The 25,022-nt window shown below is 38.3% G+C and overlaps 2 protein-coding genes across 5 annotated transcripts in view; one reads left to right on the top strand and one right to left on the bottom strand.

The window, feature by feature from the left end:
• APPL2 (adaptor protein, phosphotyrosine interacting with PH domain and leucine zipper 2) overlaps positions 1 to 5,588 on the top strand; it is a 35,938-nt gene extending 30,350 nt beyond the window's left edge. For both annotated transcript variants that reach the window (XM_061445026.1, XM_061445025.1), the window contains 7 exons: positions 450 to 602; positions 724 to 776; positions 1,907 to 2,081; positions 2,710 to 2,746; positions 2,875 to 3,015; positions 3,696 to 3,743; positions 4,513 to 5,588. In XM_061445026.1, the coding sequence (XP_061301010.1) occupies positions 450 to 602; positions 724 to 776; positions 1,907 to 2,081; positions 2,710 to 2,746; positions 2,875 to 3,015; positions 3,696 to 3,743; positions 4,513 to 4,641 (736 nt within the window). In that variant the 3' untranslated portion in view covers positions 4,642 to 5,588. The remainder of the gene's footprint in view (positions 1 to 449; positions 603 to 723; positions 777 to 1,906; positions 2,082 to 2,709; positions 2,747 to 2,874; positions 3,016 to 3,695; positions 3,744 to 4,512) is intronic.
• Positions 5,589 to 7,676: 2,088 nt separating this feature from the next.
• Positions 7,677 to 25,022, bottom strand: part of WASHC4 (WASH complex subunit 4) — a 38,641-nt gene continuing 21,295 nt past the window's right edge. For 2 of the 3 annotated variants that reach the window (XM_061445016.1, XM_061445018.1), the window contains 18 exons: positions 24,451 to 24,558; positions 22,492 to 22,638; positions 22,314 to 22,393; positions 21,300 to 21,405; positions 20,410 to 20,526; positions 19,307 to 19,475; positions 19,024 to 19,178; positions 17,570 to 17,644; positions 16,645 to 16,749; positions 16,112 to 16,246; positions 15,307 to 15,415; positions 14,547 to 14,613; positions 13,767 to 13,853; positions 13,084 to 13,231; positions 12,395 to 12,491; positions 11,702 to 11,898; positions 10,493 to 10,592; positions 7,677 to 9,205 (listed from right to left, as the gene is read on the bottom strand). In XM_061445016.1, the coding sequence (XP_061301000.1) occupies positions 9,138 to 9,205; positions 10,493 to 10,592; positions 11,702 to 11,898; positions 12,395 to 12,491; positions 13,084 to 13,231; positions 13,767 to 13,853; positions 14,547 to 14,613; positions 15,307 to 15,415; positions 16,112 to 16,246; positions 16,645 to 16,749; positions 17,570 to 17,644; positions 19,024 to 19,178; positions 19,307 to 19,475; positions 20,410 to 20,526; positions 21,300 to 21,405; positions 22,314 to 22,393; positions 22,492 to 22,638; positions 24,451 to 24,558 (2,070 nt within the window). In that variant the 3' untranslated portion in view covers positions 7,677 to 9,137. The remainder of the gene's footprint in view (positions 9,206 to 10,492; positions 10,593 to 11,701; positions 11,899 to 12,394; positions 12,492 to 13,083; positions 13,232 to 13,766; positions 13,854 to 14,546; positions 14,614 to 15,306; positions 15,416 to 16,111; positions 16,247 to 16,644; positions 16,750 to 17,569; positions 17,645 to 19,023; positions 19,179 to 19,306; positions 19,476 to 20,409; positions 20,527 to 21,299; positions 21,406 to 22,313; positions 22,394 to 22,491; positions 22,639 to 24,450; positions 24,559 to 25,022) is intronic. The other variant, XM_061445017.1, reaches the window with a different exon arrangement.

Genomic DNA, 25,022 nt, shown 5'->3' with positions numbered 1-25,022 from the left:
GTAATACTATTTCATAACTATTGTACTGTGACTAGACTGTGGCCAAGGAAGATCTTAAAAAGATGTCAGGATGGCTGTTTGCAACTGCAGGCACAAGTCCAGGTCTCTGCTGTTTGAGCTGATAGTGCTGCTAGGAATATGGCCACTGAAGGGCAGGGAGGCCAATAGCAGCCTGCTGCTGAAAGCCAGCCCACACTCAGCTTTGATCTGCAGTCAGGTTTAATATGCCAGCATTTACATTTGTCCTAAGCAATTTTAGGTATGAAAAAGGTAAAACAGATTTTTAGAGTCCTCAATAACAGGTAAATAGGTAAATACTCTTATTTAAGTTTATGGATAGTGGTTCAGTCCTGCTTTGGATTTTTGAATAATCTTGTCTCCCTTCCTGAGCAAAGATGGGGCATCACTGGTTGACTGAAACATACTTTTTTTCCCCATTTTTATTTTAGCCAGAATGTAAAGAATATGGAAAATGATAAAATAATTCCCAGTGAATCAGCCAGCATTCAAGACTCCACACAACTCATTGCTCCTGGAACACCGATTCAGTTTGATATTGTACTGCCTGCCATGGAATTCCTGGACCAGAACAGAGGTGGCAGGTATGGCCAGAGACAGTGATTGATCACCTTACCAGAGTGATTTCAGGGGAGAAAATTAGGTATTGCAGCATGTGTGTGCTGACCAGAATCTGTAATTACAGCTTTTATTCTTACTTCTTAGGCGTGCAAACCCATTTGGGGAATCTGAAGACAGCAACAAAGATGAAGAGGAAGGTAAGTGCTTCATTTTTCCAGACAAAATTAGTCCAACGTGGCCTTGAACACTTCCAGGCATGGGGCAGCCAGACTTCCCTGGACAGCTTGTTTCTGTGTGTCACCACCTTCACAGTAAAGAATTTCTTCCTAGTCTCTAAATCTGGCCTCTGTCAGTTTAAAGCCATTCCCCCTTGTCCTGTCACTACATGCCCTGTAAAAAGTCCCCCTCCACATTTCTTGTAGGCCCCTTAAGGCACTGGGAGCTGCTGTAAGGTCTCCCTGGAGTCTTCTCCAGGCTGATCAAGCCTTAACAGTCTCCCTTATGCGTGCTATCCCAGTGCAAGGTAGGATGGCTGCAAGCTGCCTGGCAGCAGAGTAGCTGTGCCAGGCACCTCCACATTGACAGCAGCAGCACCCTGCTCTGCTCCAGCACATTGTAGTGCAGTGCTCAGGTGACTGCCCTGCATTTCATGTTGCACATGTGGATGGTATCACTTGGCTCAAGCTGCTGTGTATCTTTAGCAATGGAGACGCAGCTGTTGCAGCCTCTGAACTGTGACATTCAACAGAACTCATCCCACTTTACCTTGCTCACTACCAACCGTAACAGGAGACTGATCAATTAGAGGCTTTGTCACTTGATGGCTACCAAGTTGCAGCTAGGAGTCTTGTGGTGATAGTCAATGATCAGGGAAGGATTTAATGACAACCTCATTAGACCCAGCTGCATGAAAGGTCAGAAGGACATGTAAGAAGGCTTAACGATAAGGGTTAATTTGATAGAAGTCAAGGCTTATGCACAGTCTTAAGTTTATCATGGTTTATGCGCACTCTTTACGTGTACCTGATAAGACAGGCAAGTAAATTTTACTAGCTAATCAAATAAGGCATAAAGGGCCAGTTACAGTTGGAGAGTTTCCAAGCAACTGTGATTTCACACATACACACTCATTGCTAGTTCAAGCACTGTTTAAAACTGGGTCAGAGCACTGCCTGGCGCACAGCAGGAAGTCGCCGCTTGCAACAGTCACCACCCACAGGGTTTACTATTGAATTTCTGAAGTGAAAGTAAATTACTTCATAGATAACTTCACCTACTGGAAAACTGAGGCAGCACAGCAAAGGAAATCACGCCTTTTATCTTCCAGATTCACTCTTGCAGCAGATGTTCATAGTCCGGTTTTTAGGCTCTATGGCTGTTCAGTCAGATACCACAAGTGAGGTGATTTATGAAGCGATGAGACAAGTGTTAGCTGCTCGTGCCATCCACAACATATTCCGCATGACTGAATCGCATCTCATGGTCACTAGCAAGAACTTGAGGTACTGTGAAACCTTCAACTTATCAATGTTCTTTTCCCTTCATACAGCTTGTGATCAGTGAAGTACTTTGGGGCTTGTTTCCCCAAGAAAAATACACCCTTCAGGACAGCAAGATCCTAGGATTAAGTTTACTGTGTAAAAATGTGTCTTTCTCTTACTCTGTAGTATCTAGGAAGTTGTAAGAACATCCTACCAAACCTTAGGGGATGCAGCAGGGCCACAAAGATAAAGATGCAAAAAAAAAAGATGCACTGAAGATGTAATAACAGCAAGAGAGAGCCATTGCTGTCTCGTGGACAGTCTTGTCACTGTAGAATATGCTGAAGCAAGATACTTATTTTAGCTGGAGTGCATTTACAGCCAGTGTGGTAGCTCCTACAGGAAGGGTGCCTACCACCTTCGTGCTTCAGAAAGATCCTGTGACTTACACAGGTTAGGCAGAGGAGAGTCAGGGTCTAAAGCTGAACCCTGTCATCAACGAACTTGGGATCACTGATAAAGCACGTGACTCTGCACATTTCCACATCTGTAGAACTGGTACAGCAATTGCCTTTTTATTGTACAGCGCTTGGAAATGACTAACAGTGACTCTAAAATAATTTCTTTTGTCCCCTACACACAACTGCAGGTTAATAGATCCTCAGACCCAAGTTACACGAACAAGTGTAAGTAACTTCTGTGTTGAACCTGGTTTTCTACCACAGCATTGAATAGTCAAGTCACATGAACTTGAGCTCTCAACCAAGCTAACCATATACTGGTTAAAAGTAAATCCTTTTTGACACTTTTCCAGTTTGACCTCCCCACTGTGACACAGTTTGCTGCTCATCAGGATAACAGGCGACTGTTTGGCTTTGTGGTCCATCTCAGTGAGCCACTGGGAGAAGAATCCATGAGTGCATATGTTTTTGAGAGCAACACAGAAGGGGAAAAGGTTTGCATAACACTTAATAAAATACTTAATTTAGAAAAGACGTTTTCTTGGTTTACACATCTGGGAAATAGTGCTACAGAAATAAGAGCAGCTGTTTCTTGTCAAGAAAATGTGAGCCTTTGATAGCTTATGTCTGAAAAGGATCACGCTTACAGGTGCTGCAGCAGCATGTGCCAGAAGGAGGAACGGGAGAGGGGGGGAAGCACGTGCCAAGCACGAGCAGTAACAAGTGTGAACATCAGCTCATGTTAAGACATGCACATTTGTAAAGCTTTCAAAAGACAGGGCAACCGTTCTGTGGTAACACCAGTAGGTATGGTGAAACAATACACTGCGATGGGATAACAACAGACTATTAGAAATAAGGAATGTGCTGGAGAATTTTTGTCTTAAACAACATCAGTTTACATGCACTGGAAAGATGCCCTGGGTTTGGAAATAAAGTTTGGTGAGTAGAACTGAATACAATGATTTACCAGCTTAAATGAGCTTTGAAGCAGAAGCCAACATCATTTTATGTAGTTAGCATAGTCAAGGGGTATTCCACCTCTGCTGTTAGACCTGTATTTAAGACTGGGTGTGCACTGACACTTCTGTGTTTTAGGCCCAATTAAGAAACAAAAGAAAACCCCAAACCTGAATTTTACATACATATACCTTTTCTTGTTTGTTTGTTTTAGATTTGCTATGCCATTAGCTTGGGAAAAGAAATCATTGAGGCAAAGAAGGTAAATTTGTTTCATTCTTCATGTCTGCATTGTGATCCATCCTATTCTATTTTGGGTGGCACCCTCTAAGTACCTCTGGTGTGCCTATGAAAGGAGAACTGCGATTCTTCCTAATGCCAAAGTTCTGACCACTCTATTTAACCCAGCCTTTGGGGAGTTCATGTGAAGATAAATTTAGTTTGACTTTTCAGTAGCTTTATTTGAGATAAAATTTTGCCACCCTAAATCTGATTCAGAACTATACAAATTCAGTTGGTCATATTGGAATGGAAGCTGTGAGTAAAGTTGTCAAAAAACCCCAAACACTGTAAGGTAAAGTGTTTTTCACTTAAAATAAATGGCAACATTACTTAACTAGAGAAATTTTACCTATAGAAAGATGTGATGCTAGTACATCAACACGTGCTGTATATTTTTGCTGCTAAGATTTCAGTTCAGTTGGGGGAATAAGCTTTTAGTCACAGCAATAAGCACAAGTATAATAATTAATGTAGTCAGTTATTTTCCCCTTTATTACTGTTTTTCAGTAATTCTAGCAATGTCAGATAAGAACAGCAAAATAGAAGTTCAAAGTGAATGACTGTTCCCCTCACATACTCAAAGGATGGGTTTACTTGAACCAAAAAGGATAAATTTCAAATCTTTAGCCTAAAGGTTGTCATAAGAGTTGCAGAACCTTACTAAGAGTCGCAAAATGCTGGGAGAAGTGTGTGCTCCTCAAGAGTGCTGCAGCCTGCTGACTTCCCTTCTGGTTTTTTTTTCCCTTCAGGATCCAGAAGCACTAGCTCAGCTAATGAAGTCTGTGCCATTCACAAACGATGGAAAGTTCATTCTTCTGAATGATGAGTCAGAAGAGGACGGAGCCATACGTGAAAAAGGGGAGGAATCAGAAGCGTAACAGACTCTTGTAGTTTCCTGCAGCCTGGGAGAAGGAGCAGCAGGGAGTATGTTTTCAGCCATCGTGCACACAGGAGGTCAGTGCCCATCTTCCTGCTGGAGGGAGAGGGGTATCTGCACTGGAGATTCCTCAGGATTTGCAGTGGAACAGCAACAGGACTTGCGCATCTGCGAATGTGCAGTGTGGAGGTGTGCCCAGGAAGCAGACAATCTTCGGGAATGTTTCAGCATTAGCCCCTTGCTGCTGGCAGTTGGGACAGCACTGCTGTCAGCCACAAAGGGTTATCAACGCTTCTTCACCTTGACCTGGCCAGCAGTATACAGTTCCACTGAAATCGGTACCAAACATCAGCTCCTTCAACAAATACCCAGCCTCAAATTCCCTACCATAGTCAATTTCCATAGTTTGCATGATGATGTGTATCTGAATGAAGGCTAAACATGCACTATTTACGTTTGTTTTCAGATGAAGTTATTTTTAGTCTAGTTTTAAGTGTAACAAGATTTCTCTTTTGTGCTAGCCTATTTACAAAACAATTTGTTAAACTAAATTTTTCCTATTAATATAATCTATTTTTATATTGCATCTAGAATAATCTTACAAAACAAATCTAAGTGCCTACTCTTACCCTCCTTGGGACCACACTCACACTATCTGTAATTAAATAATGGACAGAATGTACCTCCTTGATCTATTATTCTAAATACCACTGACATGCAAACAGCAGGAGTAGTTAGAGAAGGGGGCATGTTAGTTGTTTGCAGTTGTTTCTATGGTTAGGTTTCTTCAAAGCTGCCAGAAGTGGTAACTGTAGGACAAATAAGTACTTTTATAAGAAGAATTCTTTGTATTTTTAACATTACGGTGATACGCAACAGCTGAATCTACCAGCAATATTTGGTTTTGAGAAACTGAGTAATAAAATGCTAGATTGTAAGTCTACAATATATTGACAAGTCTCATAGTCTATTTGAGTTTATTCTAATCTTCTTGAAATTAGATTTGGCTAGTAAGTTCACTTTATTCCCCCCTTCCTGTTTAACCTGAAAACATGAGAAATGGTACTCTGCAAGAACAAACATTTGGTATTGGGGGGATATAATCAGTGCCAGAAGGTTGTATTAATTAAGATAAGGTAACCAGAACAAATGACTGAAATTCCTTGAACTTAATTTAACTCGGTCACTTAATCAGAAACTAGATTTTCTGTAAGCAGCATCTGAAAGATCCAAGTTTGCAAGTGTTTGACATGGAATAAATTCAGTTTAGCTAGTTGCTGAATGTTTAAAACAACCATGGAAGAAAACTGTTGGTAACTGACAAAAACTTCATAAAAGTTGAAGCTGTCTTATTAAAAATAAACACCTGAACTGATGTTACTGAAGACACTGGGAATGAGGTTCTCAAAATTGCATTTATTAACACAGTTTTATATACATAATGTTCTCTACTCACAAACCAAAGAGACAGAGGTAACAAAATACCCTTTTGTACACTGAGTTAGGAAACATTAAGTGTTACATTTGGTCCTTTGTACCTGAGAAGCTGAAAACAGCTGTTGTTAATGGATGTCAGATGAAAACTCAAATTTACTTCCAATTACAGAATCTACCCTTCAGCACCTCACAGCAGTTGGGTGCCACTGGGACCATCACTGAGAGACCACTCACTGCAAATGCCTTTTGACTTTGGGACTGAGTGAGGCATCAGCTGGCTCCACTCTGCCTTACCACCATGCTGCGAGGAGGACCAGCAAGGCAGCCCCCTGCCTTCTGGCATAAAAGGGCACAGTGCCATACCAGAAGCTGGTTGCGATACCTCTGGCACAGCAGCTGCTACTGCTTGACACAAGACTGAGCACATGAGGGCAGCCACACTTCAGCCTAGTTTGGACCTGTCTTGAAGGAAAACACCTAGAGACCTGCATTATGTCCCTGGAGCAAACTCATCATCCTCACTTTCCTTTTATCTGGAATTTATCCCAGATAAATTCCCTCTGGGAATTTTGAGTGAGAGCATTCAGTTTAGTTTGGGGGATCTTTTTGTTTTAGCTCCACAGTCTCATCTCCAGCCCAGGATCTGTTTTGTTCTCATAATCAGAACAGGAGGGCAAAAGCAATGAGAATAGTAGTAGCACCACAAGCAAGACCTTTGCACCCCCTTCCAGCTCCTTGTGGAAAGGAAAAAGGATTTAATGTGCCTCTTGCTGACAGAGGGGTGTGTGACACATCCAAATCCAGGACCCACTTTGTATTTCAGTTGAGGAAAATTATATGCTGCTACATGACAAAGGAGGAAATATAAACTACAATCCTGTATTAGCAAGAATAGCTCTACTATCACTGTACATATTTGTGTGTATGTATATATTTCTGCCACATATAGTACACATTCGGGTCTCCCAGATTAAACAGGATTCTATAAAAATAGGCTTATGTTTTGCCTGCAGAACTGCTATCACTAGAACCACAGCAGTTTGTTGAGAAAATGCACAGTCCATTTCATGTTCAACTGCAGTGTATTTCCTATCCGAGACAGTGTCTTTCCAAAAGATAGTCTCCTATCTAGAAGGAGGGAAAAGTAGATTTTATCAGAGTGCAGGTAATGTCTTGACTGTGCATATCTACCTAGCAAGTGCACCCAGGGGGGACTGAACACCATTTATGCATGATTCTGCAGCTGCTGAAAGAAATGCAGTGCTTGGCCATTGCAAGCCAAGAACTCCTGGGACTTCTGCTGAGATACGAATATGGAAACACACACGCTGCAGTTGCAAAAGGATAGGAATGAGCAGCAGCAGCTGAGTGTTCAGTGTGGGCACAATTTGGGCAAAAAGAAATGTACACAAATTACAAAAATACCTGTATCAAAATAAGAAAGCAAAAATTATAACTCAAGTGATGCAGCATTCTTTAGGGCAGTCTCTGCACTGAGAATGAATTAAAACTTGTGATGAGTCCAGCTGATTTATACAGTCCATGAAGCTTCTGTGTCATGTTTCCAGGACAAAAAAGGACTTTAGCATCAGTCTGGTCTTTCCAGTTGCAACAAAACATCTGTCCTAGTTTTCTGAACATCAGAGGGAGTGGCAGAAAAGGGCAAATCAGAATTACAACAGGAATTGTCTTAGCTAGTGACCCAGGGTGGGTGAAACAATTTGAACCACTAAAACATCACTTTTTTTGTAATGTGAAGAGATGAAAGAAGCTGGCATGGATGGTCTAAAACTACAGTAAGAGTGCCAAAAACAAAACCCCCAAAAACTTATTCTCCGTTGGACTGACTGGAATAGTTTATTCTAGTTCGTAAGACCCAGAAGTTCTTTTATGTTCTGGGAGATCAAAACACAACCCTATCTTTTAATGAGAGTGGGGTTTACTTTTAAGCTAAGTCTAGCTACTTACTGAAGTTAGGAATCTGAGTAACTCTTGCACAGTCTAAAACCTCTACTTGCAGGCATTAATGGATGTTACATTTATACAGAGTTCTCACAGTGTTCAGCAGCTTCTGAAGCCTGCAGTGCAATTATTGTTAACAATCAGGCATGTAAGACTGTATGAACAACACGGACGGTACAACAAGCCTACACAGGCCAGGAAATACAGCATTGAGGCTGAAACTTGCTATTAGGCACAACATATTCATGAACTGTAAGATCACTTAATAGTTACAGACACCCATCACACAGTGCCTGGTCATAAAAGGAAGAGCTGATTGTGGTTCTGTCTTGGCTCTGGATTTCCTTACTTCTGTGGATGCAAATCAGACCTTGGGTATGAAATGAAAAGTAATTTACTACATTAACTTTTCTGGGTTTCCCCTTTCTCTGATCTGAGAGTTAAAAACCAGCAGGGATAAATAAATGCCTGACAGGATCTTCAGTTCCCACAATGCAAATACTCTCTGTAGTAGTAATAAGGGTTTGTTGAATAAAACATTAAGGAGGACTTCCATTTTGTGTGATAACTAACATGCATTCACAACATACACCATTACATCTACAGTGTAATCTGTGACTGCACTAAATACAACAGGACTGCATAAAAATACATCTGAATTCTTTTCTTGGACAACTGATATGCACAATAGCTTGGTTCAGTTTTTTGCTGGTTGAAGAGATGCATCAGTTCAAACCTTAGACCAGTGGCCTATGAGGTTTTTTTTAATACTATGTTAGAGATGCAAGAATGCATCTAAAAATTAGTAAGTTTTTAATCTGCACTTTAACTACCTCCAGGGACAACATTTTATATCATTATTTTCATCTAAAGAAAAGTGCTGTAAATAATGTAAACTCCTGAAAAATAGGAGTTCCTCTAGGAAATACGGACAAACACAGACCTAGCCTCACTGAATGCTAGTATACTACTGTACGTTTTCTCTTGGGTTTAACAGAGCAAGTAAATCAAATCTAGAGCTTTTAACCCCTACAGAGTGTTACTGATGATGAGAACATGAATTATTTGAGTAAGTAATCATCACCCATACCAGCCACATCATTTCACAACGGGATCTGCAGGCATCGAGTTGGGGAGCTCGCCGTTGCTGCTTTTAACAGATTCTTCTACAAAATAAAAAAAAGAAACAGAAAATGAAGCCCTGGATCATGTTTTATCATTTTATTCAAGGCAGTAAAAACAAAGTCGTATCTATATTACACTGATGTCCTAACACACTTGATAACACCATGGTCAGCACATGGAGTGAAAGGTTTCTCCCATCAGCAGAGCTTGTGTAAAGAATACGTACACATGCTCACACATCTTGCACAGTCCAAGCCCAAATATTATGGTAGAAGGCAAAGATATTGCCATGTTCAAAACTTTTCACCCTGGTATACATTTCAAGCTTTTCTCACCACAAAACATTTTTGGGGAACTGAATATTTATCACAACGGTGAATATTTAACCTAAAATTAAGTAATTTACACAATGCTCTCATAAAGAAGTCAGGGTAGTATGTCTGCTCTTACCCACCACAATGCTTGCAGTTGAGTTTTACTTCTTTTTGAGTTGAACCACTATTTGAGCAACTTCACTGAGTATGATCTAATGTAAATTCAAGCTAAAAGACATCTTTCTTTACAAACTGTTTTCCCAGTACAGAAGAAAACTGATCTTTGGCTCCAGTGACTGTAATCTCACAGGTCACTTACACTTTTGTCAGAACTACAGTGGAAAATTATTTACCAATTCCATTTTTAATATACTGCTACCTCATCTTATAAATCACTTGTGACTGAGCTGCACATCTGTATCTTGATCATTCCAGCACTCATTTTATCTAGTCAAGAGACTATCCCACAAACTAAGATTTTACTCTTTGAATATAATTCAATGGTAGACCAAAATATACCATAAACATCTGAAAGTCACTTATAGTATCTGCATCATCTGCCTACAGAAGTTGAGAAACAGCTGTTACATAACAGGTGAAAACTACCTTATTTCAACACCAGGTTCATAGTGAAATAAACCACCAAGTTTATTTCACACCAGCTAAGGTTGTGCAGAAAACGCTGTCACTGTCAAAATTAGTAATTAAGAGGTTAAGTATGATGTTGAAGTTACTGAATTTAATATTAACTCCAAGCATGCAATTCTCCCTGTCCCAGAGTTTTGGGGGTTGGTTGGGTTTTTTGGGGCTTTTGTGGTCATGTTGTTCTCCCCTCCACACCCCCAAATCCAGCTTGAAATGCACCCATTCCAAAGGCAGCCTCCGTGAGCTGTTCTTTATTCCTCAAATCACCCTTAAACCCTGTAAAACTCCTTCTGGAATACTGAATCAAAAGCAAGAAAAGCAAGAAAGCACCATCCCTACCAAGATGTTCTATGTATAGCATTCACTCACCTTCTTTTTCTTTCTTTTCCTGGTTTTCTTCTGCTGCAGTTTTATCTGCTCTGAAAAAGATTCTTGCACTACTGAGTGAGAAGTAAAGGAGCTCAAATTCCTAAGGGAAAAGATACAGAAAAGGAGTGTCAGCGTACATCACAAGAATGAATTTGTAGGCAGATATAAATAGGATTTTTCAGAAGCACCTAAAGGCAACTAGACTTCTAAATGACTTAAACACTCTTGAAAAAATAAAATCTTCCTCCATTCATTCCTTGTTCCATGCATTTTACAAAGCAGACATCAGCCAAAACCTTAAAAGGGTAATTTAAGCAAAGCAGAATCAGTGCAATAAATCTGTCACTACTGAGGCTGAAAATGAGGTTTGTAACAGCAGTGAGAATTTGGAGCAATTTGCTCACGGAAAATCATGCCAGACAAAAATTTAAACAACCACAAGCGTGATCAGCTGCTGAACAAGTTTCAGCAATGTGGGGTTTTTTAATAGCAGAAGACCAAACAGTGCACACTCCTGGGAGTCATGAGGACACATAGGACTTTATCTGTTTCAACAGATGCACTTTTACACATCATCATCACAGGTTATCAGCCAGCTACGTTTGTCCCACAGTCACCCCAAATCAAAAGCAGAGCGAGATGAAAAGCATTTACACCACTGATGAAACCTGAACTGCTGTGCTTCAGAATCCAAATGTATCTTTCTTCTATTTAACAGCTAGTGCATCATTCAACTTCGTTGCTCAGAGTTAACAGCCAAGCAACATGGTCTAGTGTGAGGCATCCCCTGCAGCAGTGGCGGTTGGAACTAGATGATCTTAAGGTCCTTTCCAAACCCAAACCATTCTATGATTCTAAGAAACTCTTAGGGGATCACAGTGTTACCGAAAATCTTTGTTAAAAGAAATGTAACCAAAAAGTTATTTGCTCCTTTTTAAGCATTTAGGTTTTAGTTGCATTATATTTGATTTCAAACTCCATGCGACAAAGACATCTAAGTCAACCAGGTCAAGTTTCTGCCTCACTCAAATATCATGAACACAATATCCTTTCCGGACCATACACATCAAGTGTTTACATTCTTTTTGTATTACTGCTCTAAGACCATGCTCTATGTTTTTTGCTCTTAATAACTTCCATTAGAAGCCTGAATTGTAATGGGTAAGTGCAGAACTCAGTACAGAACAGATAATGACAGCCATGCTCTACCTGTAAACAAACTTCCAGTCGCTTGTGGGTAAGATTCATAGTTTGTAGTAGTTTTTCATCTTGATTTGTGGACTGCACGTTCTGTTGCTTAGCTACTGCTCTGATTTCCTTCACATACTTCTCTCTAACAGACTGGAACCAGTGCAGAGAATCAAACTCTTGGTACTGATCCAAAAGCTTCAGAATGTAAGCCACACCTGCAGTCATTAATAAATCATGTACCAAAGTCAACATGCAATTTGTAAAACATTTTGTGAATGTTTTTAATGGATCAGCTTATGTTGATAATTCTCACACAAAATTTAAATTGCAATTAATTTACAATTAAATCTAACAGGGAAAAAATTATAATAAAGGAACAAGCTTCAATAGCTTCAACTTCTGAAAACCTCATAACTTACCCAAAGACTTGCATACCTTCTCACCTGCTGAGATCCGCAAGCTTTGAAAGAAATGGGGGAGCATCAACATACAACAAATCTGTTTGCTCCCATACACAGCTATTCCATGTTTATGAGATTCTGAATGCAACAACAGCCTTTAAATCAATTTTGCTGAAAACAAGGCACCCCAAATTTAAAATTATGGAATGTTTAATTATAGCAACACACAAAATACAAACAGAAAAACCTTTTCTTGCAAATATCCATTATGTTGGCTTAGCCAAAGGCTAGTCAGCATGCTGAAACTTACCCATAGCAAACCCATCATCGGTGAAAGCTGCTCCACTTTTGTTCTTCTTATTCAATTTCTCCTTGCAATTGATAGAATGCTCTACAAAATTGAGGGTCTGAAAGAGTGAAAAGCTGTCTTGGAATCATCAAGAGGTGCTCACAAATTTTAAAAGGTATTTTCATACATGCTTTTACTTATCAGTATAATTCCCTGCCTAAAACTCTGCTAATTGTGTCTCCCGTCATTAGACATTTTTGTATGAAAACCTTTTTTTCTAGATTTTGGGGTAAGAAAGTTAACCTTGAGAAAACATTTGCATATGTATAAGTAAAATAAAAAACCAAACATACATCTTTGCTGTTCTTGTCAGTCTATTACTTCGCATACTCTTGATGATTACTAGAGGTAAGCATGTAAGCAAGTGAAGGATAATTAAAAGAGCCCAGGCTCCTTTTTCATTTGACTTTCCCAGATTTGATTCAAACAGAAGTTCAAGTTACCTTCTGAATGCTAGCACATGTAGTTACATAAATAAAGAGAAACATGGCTTTGAACAACTATCAACAAAGCCACGCTCAAAACAATCCCACTCATAATCAGGGAAGAAAGTAGAATATGCTAGTCAGCAACCTAACACAACGTATTTAAACCCAAACCTGATGTGATACATTCTTTCAAAGTTAAGTAGTGGAAATGCAAATACTAACCAGTGGAGGAACAATTATATAGAAGTTCCGCAAATGCATGTTCTTTGGACTGCGGAACTCAGGAGCAAACACATCCACAAGCATTTTGAAGTACTCTGTTCCCTCTGCAAAGTTACGTGTGAGGTCACCAAGGACAGAGTCCAACTGTCTGCAAAGGATAAGTCATGCTATTACCTGCTTTCTGCTACAAGTTTCTTTGCTTATTTACACCTCGTGGTAAACAACCCTCTCTTCCCCCTTTGGCTACACCACAATCCAGTATTCAGACTAGTGTCTGAGATTACACCTCACCTCTACAGCCACCTTGAATCATGTTTCTAGACTTAATTCTCTCAAAAAAGATCTATAAATAGAATATTTGCAGCTTTTTTTCCTGAGGCCCTGACGATTCTAAAAGTAGATGTCAGACACAAGGTGAGGAAAGCTCATTAGCCTTTAAACCACAAGGATTTTATCAAGAAACCAGGTTCTAACAGTCTATTGGTACAAATGCCACTTCTCGTTTTTAAAATGACTGCTTCTATTTTTTTTTTGCTTTGAAGAGAAGTAAGTATTTTTGCATGAAGTCATTTGAACTTTTAGCACACACACAGAGACAACTAATAACTGCATTTATAACTTTAAAATTACAATTCTGTCATCCCATCCCTGCCTTAGATCGCAGAAGCATGATGTTAGGGTACCTTGCCGCTTTTTGTGTTTCTTCTGAGAGTCCTTCTTCTTTCACCAGCTCCTCAAAGTTAACGATATCTTCCAGATCAGGAACAAACCTGAAAATTTACTGTTTGTTAGGATTATGCTCAAGTGTCTAGGATTACTGAAGTATCTACCGTAACTTGTTATTTACTTTAGTTTTCTGACCTCAGACTACTTAGTTGAAGTTTTATCTGCCATATCATTCACACATAGGCACTATTAAATTCACTTCTAAAATACACACATTACTTGTACTTCTGCATTTATCACGCTAACATCTCCCCTCTCTAACACTTGCTTCCCTTAACTGTAAGTTTACTATTATCTGCAAGAAAAAAAAATATTTCTGTAAAAAGTCACTATATTTTAATAAACACCATCATCTACACAGAAAGAAGTATCAAAGAAACATTCTTCCCAAGTTCCTCTTGTACTTGTACTATTTTTCCTTAATGTACCCTGAAGTGATTAACATCAGGAATTACTGACTTAATTAAGAACTAGTGACTTACATGTAAATTCTATTAACTCTTTTGAAGCTTTTTTCCACAGAATTCATCTGATTTTCAGTGTTTTATGGTAATGGTAGTACAGTTCTGAATTCCAGCACTGGTTTTGATAATATCACTTTATGCCTTTATTAAGGCATAAAAATGGACCTTTTCAAAACTTATGGGGGATTGTAAGAACCTAGGGAACATCAGCATGAATAGGGAGCAAAGGAACAAAAAGGAACAGACAGTAAAAAGAAGTATTTCTTTAAGTACCTAATTGCACTGCTACAGCAGTGAAGTCCACCAGATCTTATCATTCGTACATAACCCATAGCGTTGCCTTTAAAAACAAGAAAAAAAAAAACAAACAAGGAAGTAATTTGTAATGACTTAAACACATGCACACTCTTCACAACTCCTATAAGCTCTGAAATGTCAATAAAAGTTGCCCTATACTTCTGGCAAAGAAACTCTTCTGAAAGCCGCATTAATGAAGTTACAGTGAACCCTGGTATCACAAGTCTATGTAGAGAAATAAAGCACAAATGCATCATCTAGCAAGGTGGCGTTCACTTCAGTGATAGCGTAAGAGCAAAATAGTACAAACTCTCTCCACTGGGCACATGAAACATTTGCAAGTTCAGATCAGTCCTGCACATCTACAGCATCAATGGCTGAAAATACCGTTGTAATGTCATGCATCACTCAGTTACTTCAGCTGAATATATGGCCATTTTTTGAAATACATGAACTTAACAGTACTATTATTTTACTAGAAAATATACTCAATCTGAATAAAAGTCAGAAGGGAACAGGCATACATGCAAGTGTAGCTGCATTTTAGATTAAGACATGCAAGGACCATTTCTTTGTAACTGAGCAAGAGTATTTCACATGGGGTACAAGTGAAGCACTTTCCATCTGAATGGAGTTAAATCTAGTTTTAGCCTGATCTAAAAGTTAAGTTACAAGACAATGAAGAACTCTTCCATTTAATAACATCTATGACATTGTCTTACATAGCATTTCATACCAATTTGACTTATCAGTTGTCTGAACTGGTCAAGATAGCTCTGGCCATCTGGGGTTATTCCAAGTTTCCTGATGCCACGGTTGAATTTATCTGCTCTTTCAAAGGGATACTAGAAAAATATTTGAGAGTAATTTGTAAAAATAATTATCCTTAATTTTTTTCATCATGTCAATACAATTATATTTGCAATATATTCCCACCTCACGTCTACAGCTTTTTTAGAAATTATACACCTGCCTGCCCATTTTAGTGCACAGAAGTCATTTGGCTAAGTTACTTCTGCAAGTTCAGAAGTGAAATAGAAGCGTTACTGTGAACAAGAGAGTATTCCTACAAGAAATAAGCACTTGACATACAAAGAAGCTGGCAGTCTGTTTTACTAAATGCACTGTCTCTCACATTTTTGAGAAACGGCATTTTCCAGCATTGAAAATCAGACCTTCATCCCAGATCTTGCCATACTGGAGCAAGTGCTACAAGTTCACATAATTTTGGATTCAACCTGAATAACCTTATTATTCAAAACTGCTAACAACTGTTAAGCATTAGAAGTTTAGAACCTCCAATAGACTATGACTCCATCAAATCATCATTTTCAGGTCACAACGATTTTACCAACATTATATTTACAGATATAATGAAACAATTCCATCTGAATACAGACTTGTATAACACTGCATTTTGCTAGACAAAATCTGTCACTTTGTCTGGAGATACACATTTAAATAATAGGATTGCTATGGTTTGCTGCATGAAAGTAGCATTTTTATCCAAGTTATTATCAATCCTTCAAAAATTACTATACCTTGTGATCATTTTGATCCTTGACTTCCCTGAAGAATCTGATGTCCTTGATAAGCCTGGATTTGATATGCTCATCATACATGAACTGGCTAAAAATATAGAACTTTTTCCTCAAAAATTGATAAGTAAAATTTACCTGGAATAATAATAATAATAGTCAAGTCAAGCTAGTTAGCAAAGTAACAAACATATCCAGCAACCTGTTTTCAGTAGATTCTCAAGTAACCTGTATTTATATGGAACTGTCTACCCAATTGACTTCACTGAAATTCAGAGTCCCACCATATTTTCTCTGACGTGTTTTTAGATCTCTTCATTAACTTTTATGCAACAGCTGGAAATGGCATAACTCCTAAGAGACTGTAGTACTGATTTGTGTCATGTCCAAGAACTGAATTATTTTGTTAATACATGCAGTACATGATTATTGCATTATTAAAACTGCATAACCAAATAAACCATCAGGGGATGCAAGAGCTGGAGGCTCCTGTGCACTATTAAAAATTATCCGACAACAGTGCAGAAGATACTTACTGTTGTGTTCATGATTCCTGTTCCATGAGTTCGAATTGAATTAGCAATGTGTCGGATGTTGATAGTGTTCAAGTGTTTGTTATTACTTGTTCTTTCAATGAAGATCTGGGAAGCAGGAGGAAAAAAAAATAAAAGTTATTTACCCAAAACTGATTCTGTGATAAATCAATGTAGGTAATCCATATCCTATTTCTGAGAGCAGCTAATAACTGATGATTAGGAAGGAACAAAGAAAACCCAGCATGCATACAATAAACTTCATCTGGTAGGTTCTTCCAATTTCTGCAAAGTGGTGATTCAATGATTCCAAGGCAGATGCTGCACCCAAACTCTCACATTTATAGAGACTATAACCTGCATTAACTGGTCTAAACTCTTTTGGCACCTGTTTGTACTTTTGGCCCCATGATATACAATGGTAATGAATTCCACTACCAAATTATGTGCTATGAAGAAAAAAGTATTTCCTTTACTTTAAGGAAGTCACTCTTTTTCATACTGGTCCTCATTCTCACTGTGTGAGAAATCACAAAGGGTTGTTCCCTGTACATGTTTCTCCATGTCATTCATGGCTTCATCTCTCTAATAACCCTTCTGCAGATATCCTTTTTTCAAGTTGAAAAATCACATATAGTATGCCCTTAGACAGCAGCCAATTATCCTTGTTGCCTTCTCACAGCTCCATGGGAGTATCTGACATGGGGTGATCCTACTGGCACACTGTACTCAAAACATGCTTAGAGAACATTCTCCAAGACCTATCTACAACATCCCTAAAGATGTTTTTCCAGACAACAACAGCTGTTTTACAGCTCATTATTAAGTATATTCAGGTCGGGGTTTTCTTACATGTTGTCTACTTCTACATTTCTCAATCCCTTCAAATAAGAGCCAAAGCCAGGAAAAAGCACAGGTTATACCTTACCTGATTATTCAGATTGTAGAGGTAGCGGGATACAAAAACATGAATGTTTCTCATGATTTCCAAAACATCCAGACCCTGAAACAATATTATCTATTGAGAATTATTATGGTAAAAATTCTCAGGAACTACAGACATGTCTAACCACTAAAGTGAACAAATACTATTTCTGTAGTTACTTGAACGCATTTTTAAAAAGCAACGTTTTCACTTTGCAAAATAAAGAATCTCTTAATTTTTGTTCAGTGTCTACAAGACAACACTTAAAGGAGAAAAAAAGAAGCTGAGTTCTTGTTTTAACATTTACTCTTCTGCCTGTTTTCCTTCCAGCTTCCCCTGAAAGTAAGGAATCCTCCAGTCTCTACCACAAGCCCCAATTAAAATTTAGCTTGTAGGAGTCCCTTTAGTATCATTGTGCCTAAAGAGGATACCCTTTAGTCTATTACATCCTATTTCCAGTTGTGCCAAGGATTTTATCAGGATTTTGCTGGAACTGGGGAGGAATGGAGTGTAGGGTGTCCTTGTTTTGAAGTAATGCTCATACCAGAATGAATGTTAGGAAATCAATGATGTGAAACGACTTAATTCTTTATAAACACTGTGATGGCCAAATATTGCCAACAGAAAACCAAAGACAGAAACTGAAACTAATCCAGAGGACTTTCGTATCAAGAAGCTGATAGAGTTCTTAGTTCTATGCCCTCCTTCAACTTAGGAAGACACAGCCATCACAAACATTTCTTTCAGGGGGAGAATGTATTTCTAAGAGGTTTCACCAATGTGCTAACCCAAATGAAGGAATGAAGCTAACCGCCAGGAATATCCAAGATACCAAAACTCTTGAAGCAAAGTCCTCAAAAATATGCAAGTTTTATTTCTTTTGCACCAACTCTGTAACAATTAATGCCTTCACCACAAACTTTACAAGACTACTACTTTATATGTAACAATGCTTAGTAGTTTCTAGGAGGCTCTGAGTCACTCCTATTAAGCTAATCATAGATGTCCCAAAGTCCTCAATGTCCAACCTGTGAAAGAGCTGCTCTTGATGATCACCGAGTAGAACCTGCTGAGAAGCAAGCAATAAACCTGGGAAAAGGCCCACCATTCAAAGGTCATTCCAGACTTGTGGCAGTTTTATTCCAGCTGTACTGCTCGCCAAATTGCTGATACTGAATTGTCAAGAAAATGTTCTGACTTTATATACCCACTTTCATTAAATCTAATGTTTAAAAGAAAAATAAAAATTATACAAGTCCAACATGAAATTAACTGATATTGGTGTTATCTCCAAAGGTAACTAAAGATGTTGCCTCAGAAGTCAACCAGAAATTAAAGATCACTCTTTCCAAACAGTTCTCCACTCTTGGTACTTTCAAGAACTCAGTCCTCTGAATGGCTAGCCAGTATGACAGTGTAATAGAACAAACAATATTCATATCCTGTAGGCACTGTACCTGTTCCAGAGTCTGGCTGGGAAGATGCGCTTCAGTCATACTTAAACCATAGCGTTGAGTTGCTAGGTTTCTCATTTCACTGTAGGTGGCCCAGTCATGAAGAGCTACAGTTGTTAAATTGTAGAAGGTCTTGTCCAAATAGTGAGTTACATAAGCTGTAAACATATAGAAGGATGAACAAAACAATACTACGCATTTAATTAGGGAAATGTGCAAAGAAGTGAAAAGCTAAAGTGCAACAGAGTTGAAAGTAATGGAATCAGGAAAACGTGTAACTCCTCACCTTTAATGTCAATGAATCGATTGAAAAAACGTATTGGGTTCAGAAAGAAGAAGTGAGCTAGATCCTTCATACCAACTCTGAATGGGTTTCTGTCATCCAGCTTTAGATGCGTATGAACTGATAAGCGCAGGTCCTTTTCTATCTCTTTACATAACTTGTCCAGCAAGTGCTGTTCAGGGAAGAAAAAAAAAAAAAAAAGGCATGTTCAGTGTCTGCCTACAATGCTCTGTTCACAGAACTAACATCTCTCTCCAGAGATACATGAGAGTCTGATTAAACCAGTGAAGACAACTTTGCTTTGGCAGGGCAACACAAGTCAAAGTGAATCAATACACAGGAACTAGAGTTATTTCCTTTGTCCTTGTTCTAGTACACAATAGCTCAGAAAAGATAAGGATTTAGCTACCTAATGCCATTCTGTACATGATTAAAACTTCCATATAGGAGTTTAACACAATTTAAACTACAGTATTTTGATTTTTAATCTTAAGAAGAGCTAGGCTTCAGGCTATCTCAATAGTAAGAACACTTCATCAGTGAGGAAGAGTCTTGCAACAAGCAATCTGGCCCCATTTTATGCAGAATATATAATGTTTGGGTTTGAACTACTTAATAAGTGTCAAAACCTAGGTCAAAAAACCTAGGACTTGGGAAATCCAAATTCTCTTTTTCTTTCTGTCAATCACCCTTCATACTTGTAGATAATAATGCACTAAAGAGACTAACTACATTTACAGAGCCTTCACGACTAAACAGTAGTACTTATTTCAGGCATTCATAGAGCAGATCCTAATCTAACTAAAAGCACTCTTCTGTCTTCATAGCCAGATCTGTAACTGAGGTTTTGCCAACTTAAGTAATTTACAGTGCAGTATTTTCATGTTCCCAGCCAGATACCATCAGCAACATGTCTTAAACAACCAGAATCGTCAGTGAATGCTTCCTTACTTGTTAAAACACTTTACATCAATTTCAGAAGCACAAAAAAAAGCACAATCTCTGTGCTACTTTTGTAGATTATATCAGGTTTGGTACAAAAGATGCTGGCCTGTAAGATATTCTAAGCACAGTGTTGCCTTTAATTTCCATTCACAACAGATTACCTCATTAAGCACTTCCATGATTTCTTTGTCATAGCATTCCAGAAGCAACTCATAAGACTCCAAGTGTCTTGCATGCATCATAGCAGGTACACAGTCCCGCAGTGCACTAAACATATACTGAAAAAAGAAGCTATTACACTTAACCAACAGATTGACAGACATGTCAACAGCATCTCAGTGTTCAAAGCTAACAAATGAATCAAAATTGCTAGTCTTCCCATTATTATTAAACATAGACTTCATAAGCCCTACAGAAGTTTCCACTCAATGTGTTCATCTGACATATTTAGTTGCTACTGATGCATTTACTGGGAGGTCATAATTATTAGCTATTTTATGTGAAATTATTTCTACTATATTCATTTTAGCACTGTAATTGACCATGGCATGCACAATACTAGAACAGATGACTGATTTTTATTAGGATTAGCATGCCAAAGCGTGATTCACTTCTGCAGCAAATGCTTGATACTTCAAAGAGGGACAGAGAGACGGAGGATGGAAAAAGCTACAGAACAACCCAATATAGTGATATGTGCTTTAGAAATATGTAACCACAATGTGGAAGACTTTTAATATTCAAGTCTAGTAAATTACAATGAATTAACAAAGAGAGGAACAGAGAGACAGACACACAGAGAACCAGAGTTAATGGCAACCTGATTTTTTTTAGAGCAGACAGATAATGCTTTAATCAGATTTAGAACAAAGACTGCTTTTGTATTCTCCAGACTGAGGAGGAATTTCTGTCTCAGTAGTAACTCTTGCCTGAGTTTCACTTCTTTTTCTTGAGCTTCTTCCTTAAGTATTTCAGTCTAAGCTTTATCCTCTCCTCCTCTGAATCCCTCCCACTGCAGCAGCTTCTTGACATTGCTAACAGTATTACTTACATGCAATCTAGCAGAATCAACTGCATTTTCATACACATCATCTAAATAGATTGGAAAGATTGCTCGATGCCAATACAAGAAACAACAGTCACATTGTGCTCGAATTCTAGAACACAAAATTACTTATTAGACACAGAATTGGAAGAGGCCATTCTTCTAACACAGTGATATTTAGCATTTAAACTAAAGACACCTGTTTTTCAAGCCTAAGTTTTACATGGTTACTTTAATGTTCCAGATACATTGTCCTTCAAAAGAAAGGTGTTTAAATAATGAACATTTTACTTCTTGTTTTCCACTAGACGACTTATAAGTAAAAGATACGTGCTTTAGGAAAAAAGTTTACTCAGTCTCTGGAAGAATTAGACCTTACATTACAGCAAAATCTTAAATAACTATTTTCCTATTCATGCAATTAGTAACCAAGAGGTCAAACATATATTCCAAGTTTCTCCTGTAAATCAGAAAAGAAACAGGCCTTTCTTGATACAACCAGTGTACAACACTTATCCCAGGAATTCATCCCATGAGTCATCCACTGGAGGTGTTTGTCTCTTTCCATAAAGTATGAATGGAACCCAGGTATTTACCTAGCCTTCAGATAGTCAACATGGTGTAACTTCAGCGTTCACTGAAACTACAGCAGCAGTAAGACATGGCGTCACACATGACCCGACAGCCTGATCTCCCAGAGTGGTATTAGTTTATAAATTTGGGAGCTGGGTTATGAGGAAGACTTAGCTTAACATAAAGCCCAGTCAACCAAAAAAAAATGACAGAATTTCTAAACCGTCAGAGAAGTGGATTACCAAATTGGCAAGTTAAGTACATATGACTTGCTCAAAGACCAGCAAACTTCAGGCTTAGCTCTGGAATTCTGTCTATCCCTGGTCTACAGTACATGGAAAAATCACCACTAGCAGGCACCTACCAGATTTTGCAATTCACACAGTGAAGATCCAGTTCCCCTAGTGACACTACACCGCTTTCCTTACATTACATACTATTACTTACCGCTCTGTAAGTTCACTGATCAAGTCTAGTTTTTTCAGAACTAGCTGAAGGGGAAGGAGTTCTTCATCTTTAAAAGTTTTCTGTGCAAACAAATTAAAAAAAAAGAAAGACAAGATTATATTTCTTTACAAGATACCACACCAAGCACGTACAGGTCTGGAACAATCATGGCACTTACCATCTGTGTTCCCACGCTTAGTGCAAGGGAAACAATTAATCGCCTCTGTTTCGTACTTGGCCCATGGAGGGTGTTCTCAGCCAACACCAAAGCAGAGAGGACATCCAGGCGTTGCTCACTGTACTTTTTATCAGAAATTACTCTTTTCTTAACAGAAAGACACAAAAAAGGCAGTGAAAAGTTACCTAAGCCCAAAAGTAATAACTTACCTCTTCTTTCCAAGGCTTATGGACTTGTTATAAACTGAGTATTTCTGCAAACAAGTTATTATCTGTGAACAGAGCTAACTGAATCCAGATTCACTTCCCTGTCAATTCAGTGTTATTACCTATCTATACACTTCAAATATGTGCAGTTCAGCAGGAACATGACTCAGGTCATACAGTACACAAATACTGTACAAGCTGCATGTGACTGCATGCCAAATTTAAAGGTACATAAAATTAAAAAAAATAAAATTACAATTATTTTTTCATCAGTGACTCCCTGTTATTGGTAACAATCCTGTTTACAGCTGATCAGTCAGAAGACGTATAAACGTGGTAATAACAATCACTTGCAATTTTCTACAACTTTTAATTTATCAGAAAGATTAAGCATGAACAAACAAAGGGAACAAGTCTCCTGGTTAAGAGGCTGAAGTCAGAGACATAGTTGTGAGTAGTAGCGTAACTCAGAAGAGGTATGGTTTCATGAAAGAGCAAAAGAAAGCCTCTTCTAATTCTAAGAATGTTCAACATGAAGCTCCTAACCTTACATGCTAAAGCTATGCTAGGTACATGCCTTAGCCCCTACACCTCTTAGGTGTAAGGTCTCAGAACCTTAGCCCCTACAGCTTAGAAGCCACTTAGAAACAAAGTGGAGCACATAAAAAAAATTAGTGCTAATGAAACCTTCTATTTACCAGCATTTGTCTTTTACATATTTTTGGAGCAGTCAAAACAAAAAACTGTTCACAGATCTGTTCTCTTTGATATTTCTCAATACACAAGTCTCAGCACATTTCTATGCATTTATAAATAATTTGTAATGTAATTACAGATATCTCCTGAAAAGATTGTGAAAGTTATATTTGAATATATGGGAACTATTTGTTTGAAGATATACAAATGTATCTTAGTAGCTTTGAAGCTTGAAACTTCTTCAATTCATGCTACTCCTGATATATATGTATATACATATTTATATCTATCTTGTTTTTTAAAGGACGACTTTAAGGACAATGTAAAACATGGAGATGTCAGATACACAAATCGAGATCAAAGGCAAATCAAATTAAAGTTTAATAGCTGCGCCAATATCAATAGCATATTTTACAATTCTGCTATTGAATGTGATGAAAGAATAAACAATCAGTAGTACATCAGAACAGGCAAACTAAAAACTCATTTTCCTATTTGCCCTGAGTTCAGAAATTCAAGATTTGATAACAAAATGTGTAGTAAACCGATCTTGTTTATAGAAAGATATAATATGTAGGTACTACAACGTCTCATCACTAGCAGCCACTCTGCCCCATAGCAAACCAGTGAATTTATATCAGCATTAGACTCCTGGTAGCCATCATGTACTAACCACTGCTATTTTGCCAAGCAGAAAAAGATTTAAATAAGCAACAGCCTTGCTTAGACCTATAATAGACTGCTTTAAGAATGTACCTCAGAAAAAAGGTACTAAAAGGTCAGTTTGTGAAATTCTCTAGATGGAAAAACTAAAAAAGAACACAAGACCATGACAAGAGATGCAGCTGTTCAGAAGAAGAGAGGAAGCATTCTTGATCAAAACCACATGACCACTGTGCTGTGCAGTTTCTAGGGCAAAGCTCTGACCCACTGAACAGCTTATATCTGTCAATTATGATACAGCACTAGCCTACAGATTTTGCAAAAGTAAAATTCTTTAAGACTTTTTTAAACATTTAGATAGGAAAGATTAACCATTAGAATTTGGATTACATACCTTAGCTACAGAAATAGTGTGGAGAGCCTGATACTGCAGATGCTGAGCAATGTGTGTCACAGAATCAGCCACAACCATACTTCTTCGGTAAAACATGTGTTCTATTGCCTAAATCAATCGCAAAACACAATAGTTCAGATAGTCACTGAAACTGCTGCCTTTAGAAATTGGCTTCATGCTCTGTGATTTGTCCACACTGCAAAACCAGACTTCTTTACACTTTGTAACATACAGTTACAATTACCATAGAAGTTACAATTAACCGTTACAAACAGAAAAATTAAACCATTCAGGAGCAGAAAAAGTTTCAGGACTGATCTAAGTTTTGCTGTTGGGTTGGGTGTTTATCTTCCCTTTGGAAAAAGTACCAGAAGTGCAAGTCCTGCACCTGGGGAGGAACAATCCCATAAACCAATATACAGTGGGAATCATCTAGCTGAAAAGCAGCTTGGCAGAAAAGGACCTGGTGGGCACCAAGCTGAATGAGTCAGTAGTGTGACCTTGCTGCAAAGAAAGCTAATGGTATCTTCGGCTGCATTAGACAAAGTTATTACCAGCAGGTGGAGGCAGGT

Source organism: Pezoporus flaviventris, unplaced genomic scaffold, assembly GCF_033815535.1.
Source record: "Pezoporus flaviventris isolate CSIRO_AGI_PZ_B2104156 unplaced genomic scaffold, CSIRO_AGI_Pfla_v1 ptg000002l, whole genome shotgun sequence".
NCBI lineage: Eukaryota > Metazoa > Chordata > Aves > Psittaciformes > Psittacidae > Pezoporus > Pezoporus flaviventris.
Note: the sequence above shows the minus strand (reverse complement) of the source record. Positions and strands in the feature narration are given on the sequence as shown.